Here is a 21,549-nt window from a genome sequence, read left to right on the forward strand (position 1 = left end):
AAACTCAGGAAATGATTTTTTAAAGCAATTTCCAATTTTTTCACCTCCAGGCTATTTAACACCACAAGCAGAAAGGTTCTGCTGCCGCATTACTCAAAAGAAAGCCTTGTAGAAAATGATCTTTATTTACCAGATTGAATGTCCCATATTCCTCCCTGAGAAAGTGGGTCAAAAATCCTTGAAAAGTCGTCTGGTCTCCCCATGTCCAACGGGCTCGATTGAGGTAGGACGAAGCCGGCAGATAGAGATAAGGCAGCAAACCAGCCAAGAAGCATAAACCCAACTTCAGCAAATGGCCTAGGGACAATTCCTGCACCAAAATATGTCATATTGCATAACAATGTTTATTTTAGTTTAATCATGCTGGAACTTCAAGAACAGATAAAGAAAAAACATCAAATATATTTACACAGAGCTGATCTCTCAATTTATAGTAAGTCCCTACAAAATGCTATGTTAAACCTTATGATTTTGTGGATTACTAGGAAACTGCATCAAACTGATCTCCTTTGCATGGCAGGGTGAAATTTAAGTGAAGCAAATAATATTAGCTAGGACTCATGAGTATCATACTCGTTGCATCTTTCACATTTAAATCATGGCATGACATGCATAGATGGCTGAAGCACTGCAAGGCTGAGATAACCCACTTTGCAGCGATTAAGAGTTGGCTGGTATTCCATCTGGCAAAAAAAAAAATGCTGCTCTAGTACAACTACACACATCATCACCATCATCAGGAGTCAGTTTTGCCATTTACTTTATCATGATTACACTGGCTAAATTGGATAGGCCAACTTTTGGGGTGGGATTTTCAAGATTGCCTAAGGGGTCAGGAAGACAAGACTTTCAAAGGGACTTCTGTGCCTAACTCCTTTAAGTGCTTTGGAAAATCCCACCCTAGAATATTGCACGCTTGCTTTATCATTAGCCACCGTCCTGTCAATCAAACACTTGTTCAGAATTTGGGGTTATGTGGAATAGACACCATTCAGCATTCAGAGCAACAACCTACAGAACAGAGAAAGTAGCCTGATAAAGTTGGTGGCTAAAATTTCTTTAGAAATCCTTAAATTTATTTCTAACTGAAAGGCACTGGTTTTGATCAAATATCTTATTATTAGGTGGATTTCCGCAGCATGCTTTCCTGAACTGTCTAAAGTATTTCCCAGGAACATTACATTGCAACAGCATTCTCTCTGCTGGAAATCACAGAGGTCTGTGCACCTCCCTGGTTAAAAAAACAACTGTTTAAAGAAGAAAAATACACTGCATGAACCATCACTTTGGTAAAGGAAACAGGAAGGCTGCAGGGCTTTTGCTAGAAGGACTTTTGCATCAAGCTTGTCTGAACTGCATCTTATCTCTTGCTGCTCACACACTTCACTCTAGGCTTAGCTATAAGCTGTGCCACTGTGTAGAACCACACCTGATCTGCCAGGCTGAGGGTGTAGAAATACAGGTAGGAGCACCCCAGCACAAAGCTGCCCAATTGTCATCTGAAGGTAGAAGGCAGAGGGTACAGGTGGAGGTTTCTCTGGCCCACTTGTAAAGTGATATTAGTACTAAATCTTTTGAGATATGCAGCACTTTTTAGAGCAGAGTTCCTACAACATGTCTGCACCCAGCCCAACAAAGCCATCTGCAGAAGACCACCTACATCTGACAAGAGCATTGTAAAGTCCCTAAATGTTATCATGGAACCTCATCCAGATGGATGCACATCACCTTCCTGAGCCAGGTATGCAAAAAGGTGTCCTTGTTCTGCAATGAACAAGGAGATGACCTCCAGAAGTCTCTTCCAACCTCCAACTACTCTGAGATTCCAGGACATCTGACCACTTCAGGGCTTGTTGTCCACTGAAGGTCAGTTTTGCCTTGGTCTTCTCCAGCTGGCACAAGCCTGGTGCCTCACCTGAGAGTTCATAGAATTGGCTTGGGTTGGAAGGGACCTCAAGGATCATCATCCCCCTGCCACAGGTAAGGTTGCCAGCTGCTAAATCAAGTTTAACTAGATCAAATTGCCCAAAGCCTCATCCAATCTGGCCTTAAACACTTTCAATGATGGAGCATGCACAGCCTCTCTAGGCAGCCTATTCCAGCAGCTCAGCACTCTCTCAGTAAAGAACTCTTCCCAGTCATCTAATCTAAATATCCTTTCCTTTAGTTTAAAACCATTCCCCCTTATCCTATCACTACCTACCTGCATAAAAAGTTGATTTCCCTCATGTTTATAAACTCCCTTTAAGTACTAAAAGGCCTCAGTGAGGACTCCCTGCAGCCTTTTCCAGGCTGATCAAGCCCAGCTCCTTCAGCCTATCTTCATAGGAGAGGTGCTCCAGCCATCAGATCATCCTCATGGCGCCCCTCTGAACCTTCTCCAAAAGAGCCTCTTGCAGGACTCCAGTCCTAGTAGTGTCAGAGCTGGAGGCAACCAAACCTGGCACATCCCAGGGGCATGCTGAAGAGAAATGCATGAGATCAGCACCTGCAGCACCCTTGCTAATTCTTTGAGTCTTTGCTGGCAGCAGTCACACAATGATGGACAACAAGTCAATGCAGCTTCCATTTGCTACCACCAGGGAATCAACACAGAGCAACTCATCTCCAGTCATAAGCCAGTGCCTTAAAGCAAGCTAAAACAGCTGTGAGTCAGCAAAATACACACCGTCTTTCTGAAGAGCAGGAAGAGAACCCAAGGTACAATACAAGCAATATAAAGCACTATTGTGTGCTGATTGCACAAACTGAGGCCGCAGCAAAAGGCACCAAGTTTGGCGATCTGGAAGGGAAAAACAAACAAACACCTTATAATTGCTCTTTACAGTTTGCAAGAAGAGCCACACACCAAAGCAGCATCAATGCAGCCCAAAGCAGACATAGAGGATAAGACAAAACACACCTGTGAGCACTGGTTGGTTGTAATACAAAAAACACAGGTTACTTCAGTTAAGTTTTATGCCATAAAAATAATTACGCCATTTCTATGTATGAAGATATGATTTTATGTAACAGGAGTTAATTTCTTCCTCTTCTGCAGGCACAGATGGCTAAAGTCAGGGCTACACAAACTTGCTAAACAAAGGGAATTAAAAGCAGTATCACTCAGTAGCATAATTTCATTTCAGAACCTGTTTTCTGATAATAGAGGTAATGTGTTCAGACTATGCAGGGTATTTCTGGTACTCACTGAGGATTACTTAGCTTTGTTACCAGCACTCTGACCATCCCAGGCTGATGCTACAGAAAGCATCTCTCCACCTCAAGTGGCCGTAAGCTCTGCTCAGTCCTGCTTATTTCAGTCACTAGGTGACAATGGCATGTGAGGGGTAAACATTTGCCTTCATGTGGAGATGGGATCACCCAGTAGCTTTTAATTAGAATTTAACACTGGATGTTGCTTTGTCAAAAGAAAAGCCTGCTACAACTTCAAAAAAAAATCCTTGCGGTCTTCAGAGCTGCCCTCAAAGACTTGGGACACCTCAGTAATTCTTTGTGTATACCGGCGACCTGCAAACACACTGCTAAAGATGTTTCAGGCTGCATATTAGGAGCAAATTCTCAGAAAGAGTGATCAGGAACAGAGAGGTGGGGGAATCACCATCCCTGGAGGTGGTCCAGAACTATAGAGATGTGGCACTGAGGGCAGTGGGCATGGTGGGAATGGGTTGGGCATGGACTTGGTGATCTTGGAGGCCTTTTCCAACCTTAATGATCCTATGAAACGTGTCGTCGACTTGCTGTTTGTAGCCTGACCTCGTTGAGTTGTAAGGTGCTGGACACCCAAAAAAAAGGAAATAAGCTCACTGACTACTTCTGGACAACTCATTCGAAAATCCCATTGGAAACTGGGTGCGTCAAGCACAGGAGCAGCTTGGAAAATGCCCAACTCCATCTCCGTGGAGTCCAGTCTCTAGGGATCTCAGGACAGAATTGAGCAGAAAATAGGAGAAAATAAATAAATCCAATGATGAAACAAGGTTTCTCTAGCCAGTGACAACATGTGTTATTTGATAACTTGCAAAGCTGAGTAAACTACCACTATGGGCTCCTGAAATTCTAGGTTAGCCCAACAAAAATCCTTTTATTCACACAATTTATAGGAGTCACAGCAGGCAAGTCAGTAAGTAGAGAGGAGATCAGATGTTCAGGCAAAGTAAAGTAGAAAGAACAAGACTGGTGAGTAAAGCCATCTGACCACCTGATCTGCTCCCAAAGTAGTGAATACAGCATGAATTGTCCCTGTATTTAATAATGGTATTATTTTGGGGGTAGTTTTCATTTCGAAACAGTATACATTGAACTGCACAGAACTGACAGAAAAATTGGCCACTTCTGTTTTTCATTAGAAACGTGGGTTTCAGACTGGATGAATTTTTCTGTAAGACGTATCTATTTACCCTTGGGAAAAATAACAGTCCTACCAACAAAACCTTGAACACTCACAGCCTACTTTGAGTCTTTGATGCAGAAAATTAAACTTTGTGCTAAAACATTTAGATGAAAATGATTTTGCTTTTTCCATTCCTATCCTCTACGTGTAAAGCAACACAAAAATGCCCATCCAGCGTGTCCCAACAAAACCCTTAAGCAAAGTGCACAGATTTTCAAATGTTTGGCACTTCTGAAAATGCAGGTGGATCAAGGATCAACACGGCTGAATCCAGCCCCAAAATCTGCCCTCCCGTGCTTAACAAAACTGAATCAGGACTAAATGGATAGAAAATTAAACAGACTTATCATAACTGATTGAAAAATAATAATAATAATAATAAATTATTCACTTGGCTTGAGACGTTTTACCTTTGATCTCTCTTTTGCAGTGGATGCCTCCTCAAAATGCACGGTAAGAGCCATAAGCAGCCCCACAAACAGATTGTTTAAGCTAAAAACCTCCGCCGTGATGGACCACTGCCATGTTAGACGAGAAAATGAAAACACCCCCGCAGCAAGGATTCCTCCAGCATATGAGCCAGAAAGCCTGCAAACACAGATAACATGAAATCTTCTTTTCCAACAAAAAAAAAAAAGCCTACTTTATTGTCCTCTTTTTTTTTTTTTTTTTAAACACTGTAGCAGCAGAAATTATGACTGCCACCCAGCTTCCTTCCAAAACATTATATGGTTAATATGTCCCTAATAATTTCTTTGCAGAGAATTGCAATTAGGAAGAGCACACCTCAGCCATCCCGTCTATTTGCAAGGCACCAAATGCTGAACGGCTGGTGAGCCAAGCTGGGTTTTTCTCCACAAACACCACAAAAACTCCCAGTATTCAATTCAGTTCCAAAACCTTGATGAGCAATGACACAGCAGGTCATGGTACGCTGAGCCAGAGAGTCATGCCTCTAACGGGATGCTCTGTGCTGGAGGACACATGAGCAGTGATGCAGCCTTAAGTTCATTGAGGCCCCGCATAAAGAGTGGATTAGAGCTATTCATGATGGACAGCATTAGCAGAGCTTCCCTAAGGCACGTTGGACTGTCTCTGGGTTGGGCAGGGATTGCAGCACCCACAGCCCTGGGATGGAGAGGCACCCACCGGACAGTGGGAGAGGAGACAGTGGGTGCCATTTCCAGCTAGATGGACTTCAGCTCTTGTTCCCAAATGAGCTGGATGTTGCAGGTAGCCTGGGGAGCCCAGAGGTTGGATTTAGCCCAGGAAACCCATTGCACCCACTCCGCTGGTTGCATTATGTGCTCTGCTCTTTGGAAGCCTGGCTTTTTGGGAGGTCTGTCCCATAGGAAGTTACCCTGCAGAATGGGATGGAGGGCAGCACAACCAGCTCAGCCATGTCTCATCCAAGGACTAATAGCTGTGACTAAGGTTAAAGCTGCTCTCCAGAAAATCACAGGCTCTATACAGACTGGTATATTTCTAATCCCACCCCAGGTATGCATATTTCCATTTAGATATAACATTCCTGGCAGGTTTAAAACAAAAGTAGCATAGGCTAGTCAACCTCTTCATCAAGCTGAATCATCAACACCTGAATCATCGATACCTGAACACTGACCGTATCCCTTAGTGCAACCACAGCAATGTCCCCACATGGTTCATTCTGCCCATCAAGGACTAGGTATCCATGTAAGAGCAGCTAATGGAGTTCTTCAGAGAACATAACTGAGATAAATGGAGACAAGCAAACAAAACCTACAGCCCTTGCAAACAGGGACAAGAAGGACTCTGGGAAAGCACTCTCTAGTAAGGGCTCCTCTCCTTCATCATAAGTTTCTCCCACTTTCTCAAAACAAACTGAGGTCTTCCAGCAGGCTGAAAAGCTGATACATTTCTGTAGATGTCAGAGAACTCACGCAGTTAAAACTAGAAGCTATAAACTATTAAAAATGAGAGGTAGCATCCATGGGGAGAAGACGATTAGCATAAGGAAGTGTAAAGACCTGATCTTCATTTCTCCTCCTAACATGGGACATGCTGGATGGTCTGTGGCTGCCCCAAAGACATCTGCAAAATAGAACTCATTTATCTTCTTTGTAAAGATCTGCAACTGCAGGATATTGCAGGACACTTCCAGTGTGTGAACTTCACACAGTTCTATACAGGTTTGGGCATTCAGAACAAAAACATCCCAGAAAAAAAGCTGTCACTCAATACCCATACCACTCAGCAAAATAAAAGCCACGGTACAGCTATACTGTGATAAAGAAGTTGCTATTTAAGTGTTTTCTAACTTGGAATTCCATCTTGAAATCTTCAATAAATTGAATGCACGCTCACAAGTAACTAAAGGTGCCAATCACTACAGGTTTTCCACCAGCATTAATACGAAGTTTCAAGTCACACAACCACACAGAGAAGAGGTTTTCACAGGCATCAGCGCTGCTCCATTGATCTTCCTACCAAGCCAGCCTAATATGACAGACTTTCCTTTCCTTTAACCAGCAAAAACTTATAAAGAAATAAGGTTGTAAATCCACTTAAAATTCTTGCAGGGAAATACAGTAGAAAAGATAAAGCAACTTTCTCAAACACCGTGGGAAAGAGAAGCAGAATTTTAGGCAATCTTCTCAATCATTTACCAGTTTTTTCGTCTTTACTAGAAAAGACTCAAGCATCTTAGTAGAGTTCAAACGAGATTAAAGACCTCCCACCCCCTGATAAAAAGTCTCAAACTTACGCTTCAAGTTTGATGAAACCAGGCTTATGCAAAAGTTACTCAACTCAAAGCTTAAAGCCTTATCCCAGCTTTGTGGGTAGGGGACACCCCTGCTCACCGTCCAGCCCCCAAGTAGTGCAGGTTCAGAATCCAGCACTGGGCACAATCCAGAGGCTTTTAGGAAGAAGAGCTGACTTCATCTTTCATTCCCACTGAAACACTAAGGAAAAGCTTTCTGCTAAGTTCTCTCTCTGTGAGAACATGTTGTGTGTATGGAGCACCAAGCTCCTACAAGTGCACCAGGTGCTTAAGAAAAATCAAAAAGACAAAACGTAAGGGTGTGTGCTCAACTGTCCAAGAACATCACAAGAGCAGCTTTGGGAAATGTACAGTGGAGACGAAGAGCTTCTTCCAGATTCTGTTATCAACAATGGGAATGATAGAACGGCTGTTTACAAGGATGGATGGTGATAGGACAAGGGGGAATGGTTTTAAAGTAAGACAGGGGAGGTTTAGGTTGGATGTTAGGAGGAAGTTTTTCAGCCAGAGGGTGGTGAGGCACTGGCACAGGTTGCCCAAGGAGGCTGTGGATGCCCCATCCCTGCAGGCATTCAAGGCCAGGCTGGATGTGGCTCTGGGCAGCCTGAGCTGCTGGTTGGCGACCTGCACACAGCAGGGGGTTGGAGCTGGATGAGCATTGTGCTCCTTTGAAACCCAGGCCATGCTGTAATTCTACAATTCATTTACAACTGATGATTCAGAAGGAAACACTCTGAGAAGTGGAAGTGATAAAATCAGGTATTTCCAGACAAGACCTAACCGGCAGAAAATAACACACCAAGCAGCTCTGCTCAACACAAGAGGTGATGGAGCAAAGCAGCACCAGCAGAAATGAATCCCACACAGCTATGCCACACAATGCTGGCCCCAAATGCAATGAAACCGGCCTTGTGGCCGAGCTAACGTGACCCACATGAGGATTCCTACATACCTGGTAGAGGGAGAGGCAGGAAGATAAAATAGAGAAAGGAAGAACTGGAAGAGCAAAAGGACGGGGGCTGGACTGGAGGTCATGAAACTAAGAAGCATGAAAGCATGAAACTAAGTTTCACGAAGCATGAAACTAAGAGGATGAAAGGATTTGCAAAGCAGGACTGCAATCTACAAGTGAAGATGCTGCTGGTGACAACATGTTGCAGGCAACAACTCCTTTAAAGGCAGGCACAGATGGTATTTTAATGAGTAAGTCAGAGTATGGTGTGGAACAAGGTGAATATAAGAGGTGAAGGAGATATCCTGTAACTACAGCAAAAGCTCAGAAACAACCAGTCTACTAACTGGAACCTTATGAACATGGGCAGAAATTCCCATCACCTGATAACATGCTATGAGGGACAGAAACAGTCAGCAAAGAAGAATTCACACAGTCCTTTGTGAGAAGTATTTTCCCTTGGCAGCCCTACACATAAAAGAATAAAAAAATATTTAGTTTTCAGAAACAAGAATATTAGAATGTGTGCCTGGGCTTCATATCCAAGGATGTGGGCAATACAGACTGCTTTTAGCCAGGAGTATCGGGGCTGCAGGATTTTATTAGGAGTTAAAACAGCAAGGAGAACTCAGATTAGATGTTTTAATGTGTCTTAGCAAGGTTTTAGCTTTTCATCTGCAGGTAATCTCTATGACGTGTCAACATGCAATTCAACATTCAGCCTCTGTCCTAAGTTTGGTAAAACTTTCCCTAAGTATAGATTCTACCTATATTCAGTTAGCAAACTACTTAGCTGCTATTTATTTAAAAATTAATGCCTGAAACTTTGTATTTAGTCATTTGCAAGAAGTTATTAAATGATTTGGGTAAAGCTATATGGGTATGGGAATTGTAACTGAACTGGAATGTTTTAGTTAAATGCAATCTTCAGAGCAGTGGCTTCTTAAGAAAAGTCAGCTAATCAAACCACACTTTATATTTGAAGCTAATGTATTAAACACTGGAAACACCTATCTACTAAAATAAGCTGATTATTTCTGCCTTCTGTTTCCTCCAAAACTTTAGAGGGTAGCAGATTTGTTTCAATTTTTCTTTTCAAACACTCTCGGTATAAGGAACAACTCTCTTGCTTTTAACCATCTCCATCACCGAATGGAATTTTTTTTCCCATTTTCTTTTCTCCCTGCTAAAGGGAAGCTAAAGAAGAATGGGACTTAGAAGATCCAACAGCCAAGCTTCCACCAGCCTTTTTCTAAATGTCCATTCTAATCAGAAGAACTACTTTTTAAGGAGAAAACAAATAAAAATCAAATGTGCATTTAGGACTGGTGTTGATAATCATCCCCCCAAACGCCAGTCCCTCTGGATCTGCCTGTCACAAACACTCAGCAGACAAAAGCCAGTTTCTCCTGCTCTCAGCCCTGAAGAGCCGGCGCAGGTACTACAGGGAATAGCAACCCAGATTTTATTCTTCCTTAAGGACCTCACGCTCAAGAGCCACTTGAGCTGTGCCTGCAGCCTCCAATCCCAGCACTGGAGGAGGAGGCAGCACGGAACCCAGCTCGGTTCGCCCATCCTGACGGAGTCTTCACAGCCATGAAGAGATGATAATAATAAAAAGCACGCAAAAAGGCAGGAGCACCACAAATGAAAAGGGACTGTCAGGAGTGGCTGGGAAGTACTGATGCAGGAAGAATTTCGGCTAAGAGAGGTGGTCCTGCCCCCATCCTTTTACACAGGCCCTATGGGATGGGAGGCTTGCGGTGAGGCTACCACCACTGCAGCTCTGTAGGGTCACACTGAGCTCCACCTGTAGGACGATCCCAAGTCCCCAAGATCAACATGCAGCCTCGAACACTACCAGCACATGTAAGAGGTACCCAACCAAAGGCTGGGTGGGGGAGCAGCAACCTCTTCTCAAGGAGTTTGGCAATTGAATGCTACCACACCAAGCCATCCCAGGGCAACTCATGGGGCTGAGCAGCTCCCGACAGGCCAATAAAACTCATTAGAGCTGTGCTGCTCTAGGAAATGCCCTGCTGTGCTTGCAACTTTCTAATAAGTTGAGTAAAAACTGCACTTCCAGCCACCCAAGCCAGGAGGGAACTTCTCTCCCTGTGTCTTTGTAAGCGGAAAGGGAGCATTAGTTAGGCTTGATTCACAAACTCAAAAATCCTTAGAAAATAGGTACGCTTGATCCCGGGCGCTCATAATAAATGGTGTCTGCTTCCAGCAGCCAAAAAAAAAAGAGAAAAAGAAAAAACTCTCGGTAGGAACCGGCTTTAGCAATTTGAATGTTTTATAAGTTTTTTTTTTTTTTTTGTAATTGCAGAAACTTTTCCTAATCTGACATTTGTTAAAACCCCTTATTAGAAATTATGCAGCCGCGGTAACTGCGGCAAGAAGCAGCACTAAAAAAAAAAAAAATTAAAAAAAATAAAAAAAATTAAAAAAATAAAATACTGGAGCTGGCTTCACAATTACCAAGTCAGCCCATGCAGCCCTCCGCTATTGTGCGGGGTGGCATAAACCCCCCGGCGGGCTATCAGCTCCCTGGCAGGCAGGGGGCTGTGCTATTCAAAGCGCGAGATACAAGCTGCGGGGCACAAACCTGGCAGCTCCCATCTGACCCCGCAATCCCCGGCTGGTGACAGCTCCAAGCTCCATGGCAAATTAGGCCTTCTCACATTACAATTGCAGGAGACAGATTCCATTAGCGGTATCTGAAATTGAGTGGAGAGCTGCTCTGTTATCAGACTTGACTCATAAGCGCCGCTATTAATCAGAGCTATGATAGCATTTATATATTTCAAGCTATCTGCTGCCGCTGTGATATTCTGCTACAAAGGGTTGATGGGACTTAGGGAAGTGAACAATAGAGCTTTCTGGGAAAAGCAGAGTAAATCAAGAAAGTCTGTGACTTCCGCACATTCTGAAGGGATTGCGGTTTACATAAATTTTCTCCCAATTGGAGATTGAGCTCTTCCTCATCTTACACATGGGATTTAGTTGTCACTCAATGGTAACAGCTGTGAAAAGGTGAAGCGGCCCACCGCTCAGAATATTGCCTCCGCTTTTAAAGCAATTAACCCATGAACAGGAGGATACCTGGTGATATCAAAGGGATTAAGCCAGGCAGTGCATTATTAACATTTCCTTGAACTAATTCTAACTCTGACTAGCTGTCAGAAAAGACTCTTCAGTCTTTAAAAAAAAAAAAAAAAAAAGGAAAAAAAAAAAAAAAAAAGACTTCTTTTTGCCCTGCTTTCTCTTCCCCCCCTTCCAAACGAAGCAGTTATTTCAGCCTAATGTGCGTACTTCAGAACCGAATGCAAATGAACAGATTTGCTCACGCCTTCACAGCGAACTCAACGCCGCTTTATTATGGCTACACAGGGGAAAAAAAATATATGTGATCAATTAGTCAGAGGTCACAGTAGGTAGACTCCTAAAAGCAAATCAACACTGAAGTATTTTCCATTCTTCGCTCTAATACTTACTTGTTACGTGTGCTTTTCAACCTGTATTTGGCTACAATGGCAATACTCTAAAATAATCTGTAATCTGGAATATCTAAATGTGCCCTAATAGATGATTTCTTGCTCTGTGAAGCTTGGTGTTCTCTTTTTCTCATGCCTACAGTCAATGGGGCAGCGATGGCTGCCAGAGCATGCTCTTCTCCCTCACTCTGCATCCAAATCCCCCTCCACAATCCCCTTCCTGAAACATCTGAAGCCTGAAGCACGAGGATGCTCTCATACCCTGACCAAAATAAGGGTCAGGCTGCTGGGAGCCCCATCACTTTGCACACCCAAAGGATGCATCTCCCCACTCAGTACACGCAGTAAACATATTTTTTGAGCACATGTCAATTTTGGGGGTCTTCCACACTCTGTTTTTCCTCCGTTTAGCTATAAGCAACCTCTGGAAAGGGCCACATCCTCCCACACACCTTGTCCATCAATGGGTCCTTCCCACAGGAGCATCACTGGAGCAAGGAATCTCAAAGGGGCCGGAACAACAAGTTTAGAACACCTCTACCATACCCTGTGCACATCAGCACCAGTCCTCACTGTCAGCACGGGGAAAGCAACGGGCTTCAGTCTTCATGCATAGCCACAGCTTGTTGCTTGGCAGAGTGGTGGGGGACACATCTGTCTATTATATACACATATATGCGCATATATATATATATTCCTATATGTATAAATAGAAGTCCGTGTACATATACATTTTTCTTACGTGTATAAAAGTCCATATATATATATAGGTATAATATTCTCCTAATATGTATAAAAAGAAGTCCCAAAACTAATGCAATACGCAGAACACCAGCCGAAGAGAAGTAAGCTGCTCAGCTCAATACAACATTTTTCTCCTTTTCAAATGCTCGCGTGCAACATGATTGCAAGAACTCCTGTGGAAAGGACACCTTCTATTCTGCAATTGCATCTGCAATAGTTCAGCTTCGTATGTCTGCGCAGAGCAAAACAGCCACGCTATGGAAGGTAGGAAAAATGCACTTAGAGCAACGAAAAGCGCACTATTTCTATTCATAACAGAGAATGCAAAGAACGCATCATCTGTGCAGAAAATTACACTTTGGCAATCATATTATAAGAACATAATTGGTTTACTTTGTCAACTTGCTATGCTTTGCCTCCCACAGTAAAACAAATAAATATTTGTTTAAGGAAACAATCGTAGAGTCGCACTCGCCGCGTCCTAAAAACATAATGCTGCTCCCCCGTCTTTCAAAGCAAAGATGAATTATTTGCATCAGTTACAAGCAGTCGAAGAAAATTCTTTGTAAATGCCATTTTACCATAATTACAAGCGATTCCTTAAGACTGCGCGGAGGGGAAAAACATATTTGATAAGTAATTCAAAGGAGCAAAACGCTCATTCAGCAATAGTCTGGATTACTGACAAAAGGGCTTTTTGCATCCGCCCGGTCCGATGCAACTTTGTTGGGAGAGGCATATCTCTGCGTTTAGCAATGAATCAATCAGAAGGCTGAGCTGCTTCCTATCGCCCTGCAGAGCATCCTGCCAGTGAGCACCTGAGAGAGGAGAAATCTGGTTAAATTATGAACGGACCGAGCACGGTTTGGTCCTAATCCTACGCGCACCGCGGCGCCCTAAATAATGCCAAATCGTTACCCTTGCGTTAAGCAGGAAAAGAAATTACCCCGACCCGGCGGTGGATAAAGTCGGGAAATGCCTTCTCTGACAAAAAAGGAGAGGACGATCTAAAAGGAACAGATGTACTGTAGGCAGAGGCTGGGAAACGCAGAGCGATCCCCTCCCCGCCCCGCGCGATGGCAAACTGCACCACGCCAGGCTGGTGGGTTCGCGGGGAGAAAAGAAAGGTTTTAGAGGTTAAGTTCAGGTCAGACGACAAATGAAATTGTAACAGCCCAAGTGACATTGTATAATGTCTTCTTCCACTCAATCAATAGGGCACTGTGAGCCCCATTACCATAGAGATGGCTTCCTCCTTTCTGAAGGGTGTCTATTGTTTGACGAGAGAGATTTGCCACTTGAACCGTGCTGCTCCCAAAGGATGTGTACTTCATCAATTATTTGTATTCCTAACATCTACATATTTTCATATTAACGTCCCCAGCGCTCGCACGGCAGAAGGAGCGGCCGCTCGCTTTTCCTCTGGTACTGAAGGGCTTTCAGGGGTCACCCCGTCAGCTCAATTTTAATTAAAACACAAAAATGCAGCAGGATTTGATAGCCTGGTTTAAAGCTTTTGTGAAGACACACAATCCCAGTTCAAAACAAAACACGCAGATATCGGAGGCTTTGGAGCAGACGCTGCCAAGCAAACGCTTTCGGAAAGACTTCTATTTGGTTTAAGCAGGTGGCAAGAGAGAAAGAACTTTTTTTTACCTTAAGAAATAATAATCGATTTTAAGGTGCTTACAGGGAAAACCACGACATTGTAATTTGTAAATAAAAGTGACCCACAGCACCTTACAAAAATCAATCACCGCAAGGCTGAATAATTGATTCTGTCACTCACTGCCTTACATCTATGAAATAATTTTCCACAAGCTCTGATAGTTTCCACCATCTCCCACTTCTAAGTTTTCCGTCCCTCGATGCGAGTTTCACATTTGACAGATGCAACCCCTTCCTATCCCAGTTAAACAACAACAACATGATTAAAACCTCTAGAAGCAGAAAGGAAATTCCTAAACTTCACTCATCATTCCCCCTTTGCATTCCAGCTTCTCTGAAGCAGCGACAGCATCCCTTCATACACACAAAAGGGGTATGCGGGGAACAATCATATTTGAGTTAGAACTGTAAAGCAGGGCAGATCTCTACAATAATTGCAGCAACTGTAATTAAAAATATAAAAAGTAGAATTCAATGCTTAAAGAATTCAGACTTGGTGATCCTTACGGCTCTCTTCTAACTTAGGATATCCTATGATTCCATAGTCTAAAATATTGAGCAGTTCCATGCAGGACTTCTTAATGTAACTGGAAAATGGGCTCACACAGGAGGGCAACCCTCAGCAAACACACATTACGATGCAGGATGCTACATAAAAAGGCACTGGCTCAATCACACATCTGACCCAACACTGAAATCAATCCTACTCCATAAGACACAGCACAGCACCCTGACAGAACCACAGACAGTTTTTGCTCCCACCCACGTTTTAGAGCTGCATAGGATCCAGTCCCATTTATTCCTGCTTATATTCTGAGGCTTCCTGGGAGTGGCAGGGTGCTGTGAGCTGGGTTAGAAAACAGCTTTTCTCAAAAAAATCAAAGGACAAAACAGGGTGCTTGAGGACTGCATCCCCAGCCCTGATACCATTTCAGATTTCACTGCCATCCGCAGCCTAGAAACGTGCCCTATTTTCCCCGTCAAAGAACATTAGAAATTGTTTGTCGGGGTTGCAGTAATCCTCTCCAATCTGGGTCAGGCAGAGGTTAAGTGCAGAGAGAACTTGCACATCAAAGGCGGTCGGGGCGAGCGCATCCCAGGACCGCACACCTCCCATGGGCAGGGTGCGGGATGCAGAGACGATGGTGGGTAAGGGACACAGGTAGCTGCCTCTGCTGGGAGCTGTGATTAAACCCAGCTCTTGCTTTAGCCACAGGTGAAGCTCATCTTGTTAATTCAAACTGACCATCTGCATCTTCCAAGAACGACAAACTTCATTAGTTCTGCTTAGTTAGAGCGCTCGCTGATTTGCGATAATGAGCCCCAACAGCCTGTCACCTCTTTGTCAAGGGAAAGGGCATACTTTTTCTTATCATTACTATTAAAAAAAATAATAATACAGAGAGAGCAAGCTTTTGTGCAAGAAAGAAGGTCAAATTCAGATTAAACCACTACTCCTTTCACCCCGAGGAACTAATCCCAGCCAGGAGCTGCCTGTCGGGGGGGCTCAGCCCCGTACCTGAGCACGGTGTAGAAGAGCAGCGCGGCTGCTGCAGCTCCCAGCACAGCACACAGCAGGTTGACACGGCCCGCAGCGGCCCCGCTGGGCAGCAGCCTCATGGCCAGCCCAGCCAGCAGCGTGAACAGCGGGTAGCCGGGCGGATGGGCAACCTGCAGACAGAGGGATGGGCTCAGCAAGAGGACTGCAGCTTCCCAATCCAAGCACCGCATCCCAGCATCCCAGCACCCAGCATCTCGGTACCCAGGTATCCCAGTACCCTGGCATCCTGGTGCCCCGGCATCCCAGCTGTTTTTTTTTTTCCCCTCTGCTGAATGCTTTTAGGTTTGGTGCCAATTTTTCACTCTGCAAATATTTTCCCCCTTAGTGGATTTGGCGGCAGGCGTCACCCGCGTTAATGAGCGGCGGAGAAAAGAGGTGACACGTCGCATTATCGCGCCTCAAACTGCTTGTTGTTTGGGTTCACAGTATATTAGGGTCATTCAAAAGGCTGGGGCTTTTTTGTTGTTGTTGTTGTTTTTTTTTTCTTTAAAGCAGATTCTCAACTATTTTATTGGGTAGCAAGTTGAAAGACCACACTGCTATCGGATTACCACCGCGCTGACAGTCCTAAGGTCTTGCCTAAAGGGATCATGCACCATAATAAAGTTTATTAAATAATAAAACTTATTAAAATTGTTAACCCGATTTATTTTATTCTCCCCAGCTTATACAAAATTTGGGTTGATAATAAGCCAGCTACTGTATATACAGTAAAGCCTTTGCTTTATAATTTAGTTTAATTGGATTTAAAACTTGAAGTAAATTGTCGCGTGCTGTACTTATAAGTTAGTAAAAACTGTGGTTTGAAAATAAATTAATCTACTTTACTCCATGCTTAATTAAACTTCCTTAATTCCTAAAACTGTTAATGAGAGCATTGATTAAACAATAAAACTAATACTTACTCCAAGCTCATATGCGGCTGTGATCAGCTCCCCTGTGAAAAAATAATGTAAAACCAATAATTACTATTAGGAAATGACACTCCTCCAAAGTTTTCAAAATCCAAATGCTTGCATTGGGGTTTTGCATTAATTTGACTGGATAAAACTGTAAATCTGTAGAGATTTAACAGCATGAAATTTTCTAAGAATATTTTCTCCCTCTGATGTCATGGCACAAAATATCTTTTGTATGTTTCCGCACGACTTTTATGAACAGATAAGGGAAAGCATAGGTGTGCTCGGTTACAGCGCGGCCTCAGACATCCCAGCTGCAGACATCTGCATGCATCAGTGTATTTTTAATTTAAAACCCATGGATTCGACAACTCTCAGTGCTTACGTTGTGCTGCCTCTTAACAAATTGGGTGTTTCTCACTAAAAAAAACCCACAGCAATAAGCAAGGAAACAGCAGAACACATGGCTTGTGTTTCAAAGGGGGTTAAATGCAATCACTCTGCTTGCAAATCTGCAACCTCAGTGCTAAAGCAATCCCTGCAGCTTTGCTAGTAGCCCCTTTACCTGTCAGGGTTATGCGCTCAGCGGCTGCTCCTGTTACACAACAGCACCAAGATTTTGCATTACATTTGTAGTCGATGCTGGGGTGAATGACTGTCACAGAACCATCCACGTTAGCATAGCAGCAGAGAATCTTTGGCACTTTTAGAGCACTTGGAGCTGCAGTGCTGTTGAACTGCATGCATTAAATCCAGCCTGTGCACATGAGCACCATGGGCTCACCAACGAGGCAACAAAATTAAGTATTACGACACTTGAGGCATTGATTCTATGATTTTCGACGTGATTCTGTGATAATTTTATGCAATTCTATGATATTTCTATGTGATGTTTCTATAAGATATTATTTCTACATGATTCTATGAAATAGCATAGGTTTGGGTTGGAAGAGGCCGTAGAGATCATCCATGCCAACCCCCTGCCATAGGCAGTGCTCTCCCTATATCAGTTCCACGTGATTCTATACCATTTCTATGCTATTTCACTGAATCATTATGCAACATTTGCTATCCCAGCTACGCCCAAGAGAAATTTTCCTCTCCCCTCTCCTCAAATTGCCATTTTTGGAAACAGAACCTCATCTTACTGCTGTCTTGGAAGTGCCAAGTTTGAGGCAGCTCCATCCCATCACTGGATGGCAGAAATGCAAAATGAAGGGTGCTGTAGGATAAACTTCTCCAAAAGAGAAGTGATGCAGTGGCACAGCTGCCCAGGGAGCAGTGGGATCACCATCCCCGCAGGTGTTAAGAACTGTGGAGACGTGGCCCTGAGGGACACGGGGCAGTGGGTATGGTGGACAGGTTGATCGTCAGACCACCCTTTTTGAGAAGAAGTATTTCCTCATATCCAACTCAACACTGCACTCACTGAGCTCCCATGCGTTGTGGTGATGTCAGTTTGCACCATGCATAGAAGCAACTCCAAAGCAGCACAGCCACAAAGGCAGCAAAGGTCCCAACCCCAGTAAAGGCAGTCAGGCAATGCCTGAAAACTGACTTATCTCCAGCAAGGGTTGGAACCAGTGTCTGAAACATCAGAATGAAACTTTTTTTTTTTTTTTTTTTTTGACTTGAGTTTATTTGATCCGTTTTTATGCAGTTTTAACATCTGTGGATGTATCCCAATGAGCTCTAAAACTCATTCTCTTGTTTCTTTCTTGTAACGCTAAGTAACACAAGAAAGCTGCCAATGAAAACATCTATTGCCTTTTACACTCCAGGATTACTGCAAGCTTCAGGAACAATTAAAAATATACAGATCACTTAAAAAGAATAAGAATAGGCTCCCTGCCTCAAAGCAGATACAGCAAATCCTTAAGCACCTCTTTACTCACACAAGTAGCTTCAGTAATTTTGATGGCACAGGCGTGAGCCCATCGAGTTCAGCAACACCACACAGAGCTCCCAGAGACCACAGTCAGGGCTGCAGCAGGCTGTTCTCCATGACAAATGAAGGGAACAACCCCAAAAAGCCATTTTACCATTTGGTGGTGTGGCTGCTGGCAGGGAAAAGCCCAAAAAGGCAGCTGGGATGAGGCCGTCTCTGATGGTTGGACTAGATGATCTTAGTGGTCTTTCCCAATCTTAGCAATTCGGTGTTCAGCTCTGGTGAATGCATTCAATCCAAGCAGCAGGTTTGGAAGAAAACAGAAAAAAAACAGGGGAAGAAGGAGAGGAAGGTGATGGGGCAGGGAAGGGTGGGTCTGGCCTGCACTCCTCTGTGTGCCTGCACTGGTTACCCGCATGCTGAGGCAAAACACAAGCTCAGGCACAACTAAAACCCATGCTAGTGGGGTTTAGATCAGAGCTAACAGCTCCAAGTGAAGACACTGCATGCTTCAACATGTGTTCATTTATCATGAGGGAGTGTTTCCGTGGAAAAACAACAGTAGCTGCATACCTATTGATCACTGTATATGAAGTGGAGCTAAACCCTTCTAAAAGCTTTGGAGCTAGCCTCACACACCTCACCTGTGGACTGTAGGATGCAAGAAAACATTTAGAAATAAATTCTTTTAACACTTGGCAGCTCACAGCACAAGAGTCCCTCTGATCTCACACAGGGGTGCAGGGAGATGAAAAGCACCAAAGTGCAATCAGACCCATCTGAATGTACAAGCTTGAAAACATAAAACCCCACAATCTGCAAGCCCAAAAGCCCTTACTTGAATACCCCATTTTTTTTTTAATGTACGGTATGGATCTGAAACCAGAGTTTGGCTGGAGTTTAACACTCATTCAACTCTTCTTTGCCATACAACAGAAGGAAAGCACATCAGTGTTCTTGTTCTGTGACCAAAACATCAGAGTTCCTAAAACATCCCAACCACAACCACAACCACATGCAGAAACTAAGTAGTTTGTTTGTGTATTTTACACAAAATGACACTAAATTCACACAACTGCAGAAGCCAACAGGGGAACTTTCTTCCTTCTGCTCAGGTCAGTAAAGCAAGACACAAACTGTCAGACAGGTGCAAGGCAGAGATTTCTGAGCACTGCAGGGCAACTGGATCCCATGGAGCTGATGAAGCCTAGGAGGTGGCTATGATGCGCTGAGCCCCAGAGACGAACCCCTGGATGGAGAGGATGGCTGCAAGGCCCCAAGCCCTGTGGGTTAGCAGCACTATACCGTAACAGGGGACTGTAAGCAACAGCCCCTTAACATGAACATCTTTATGGGGTGACAGCAGTGCAACAGCCTCTATAGGATGAGCATTCCTATGGGATGGCAGTAACACACCAACCCCTATCAGGTGCGCAATCCTTCTAGATAACTCCAGTACACTGTGGCACTCCTATAGGATGATCAGCCCCCACACAGCATGGAACTAAGTGATCTTTAAGGTCTGTTCCAGCCTGAGACCAATGACACTTATAGGATAACTGCGATACACAAGACCCTACAGGATGCCTGCGACGCATGGCACCTATACGGCAAGAGGCACTGTTGTGGGGCAGGAATGCACCAGCCCCTACAGGGCAAACATCCCTACGGGGGTGACAGCAACCACACAGCTCGGACTTCCCGCCGGTGCCACCACCCCAAAGCCAACCCCCGGTCCGACCCAAGCGCGGCCCCCCGGCCCCGGTCCCTGCCCCGCGGTGGGTGCTGGGTACGTTACCCGCGTCCCCGCCGGGCAGGCCGGGCGGCAGGGTGCCCACATACACGGCCGCAACAGCAGCACACACAGCCCCGGCAGCGGCCGCAGCGGCCACATCACTCCCGCTCCCCGCGCCCATGTGCGGCCGCTTCCGGTTTCGGGTGGAGCGCACCACTGCAGAGCCAACTGAGGGGGGAAAGGGAGCGATTCGTCATGCTTTCCTTCCCCTCTTCTCCCTCCAAACAGCCTCCTGGGAGCCGCCGTTAATTATATAGGGATAGAGAACGAAAGGATGCCGTCGTAATGGTAAAGCGACGCAGCAAGGCCTCGAGCACTCGTTCTGTATCACCACCCCCCCAAAGGACTTGGTACAGCCGGGAGGGCGGGGCGGAGGAGCCGCGCAAGGCGCGCTGCAGGGCGGGACCACAGCGGGGAAGGGGGGCAGAGCTCAGCGGAGCCGGTGGGATCGGGGCGGGCTGCCCAGGTCGCAGAGCCGGACCTGAGCACGGGGCCGTGCAGGGGCAGAGCCTCTATGTGCTGCCACTGCGCCAACACCGGCCCTTAAGTTTTAAATACAAGCTCAGTGAGCGCTTCCTCTTCAAACTGGCGTAAAACCAGAGTGAGAAGCCAGCTTGGCTCTGTGAGAAGAGTCTATAGACAAAAACAATAAAGGTTTATGGCTTGAGTAGAATCGGGCAAGTCTCTATTGAGAGGCGGGTTTGAAGGTGATGGTGCATAGATGGCCCTGCACAGAGACCTGGGCAGGCTGCATTGATGGGCTCAGAGCAATGGGACGAAGTTCAACAGGACCAAGTGCCGGGTTCTGCTCTGTGGCCACAGCAACCGCAGGCAGCGCTACAGGCTTGGGGCAGAGTGGCTGGAAGGCTGTGAGGAAGGAATGGAGCTGGGGATGTTGGCCAAAAGCTGGCTGAATGTGAGCCAGGAATGTGCCCAGGTGGCACAGGAGGCCAATGGCATCCTCTGTACTCAGCACTGTGAGGCCACACTTCAGGTGCTGTGTTCAGTGTAGGGCCCTCCACTACCAGGACACTGAGGCCCTGGAGTGTGTTCAGGGAGGGGAATGGAGCTGGGAGGGCTCTGAGGACACGGCTGAGGGAGCTGCGTGGGTCAGTGTGGAGAACAGGAGGCTCAGGGGAGCCCTCACTGCTCTCTCCAGCTCCCTGACAGGAGATTGTGATGATTTGGTCTTTTCTCCTTTGTAACAGTGATAGGACAAAAGGTGATGGCCTCACATTGTGCCAGGGGAGGTTCAGGTTGGATATTAGGAAGCATTCCTTCTCAGGAAGAGCAGTGATGCAGTGGCACAGCTGCCCAGAGTGTGATGGGGTCACTGTCCCTGTTCAAGAACAGTGGAGATGTGGCACTGAGGGACACAGTTGGTG

At 45.1% G+C, this 21,549-nt stretch overlaps 1 protein-coding gene across 2 annotated transcripts in view; it reads right to left on the minus strand.

Moving 5' to 3' along the window:
• Positions 1–20,285, minus strand: part of TMEM260 (transmembrane protein 260) — a 29,326-nt gene extending 9,041 nt beyond the window's left edge. The window contains exons 1-6 of one of the 2 annotated variants that reach the window (XM_042869747.1): positions 20,168–20,285; positions 16,488–16,519; positions 15,541–15,692; positions 4,804–4,981; positions 2,669–2,782; positions 131–310 (exon numbers count right to left, since the gene is read on the minus strand). In XM_042869747.1, coding sequence (XP_042725681.1) covers positions 131–310; positions 2,669–2,782; positions 4,804–4,981; positions 15,541–15,692; positions 16,488–16,519; positions 20,168–20,285 — 774 coding nt within the window. Of the gene's footprint in view, positions 1–130; positions 311–2,668; positions 2,783–4,803; positions 4,982–15,540; positions 15,693–16,487; positions 16,520–18,942; positions 19,003–20,167 lie in introns of those variants that run through there. The other variant, XM_042869754.1, reaches the window with a different exon arrangement.
• Between the last annotated feature and the right edge of the window lie 1,264 nt (positions 20,286–21,549).

This window comes from Lagopus leucura, unplaced genomic scaffold (assembly GCF_019238085.1).
Source record: "Lagopus leucura isolate 7727_CA_CO unplaced genomic scaffold, USGS_WTPT01 Super-Scaffold_1, whole genome shotgun sequence".
NCBI classification, from domain to species: domain Eukaryota; kingdom Metazoa; phylum Chordata; class Aves; order Galliformes; family Phasianidae; genus Lagopus; species Lagopus leucura.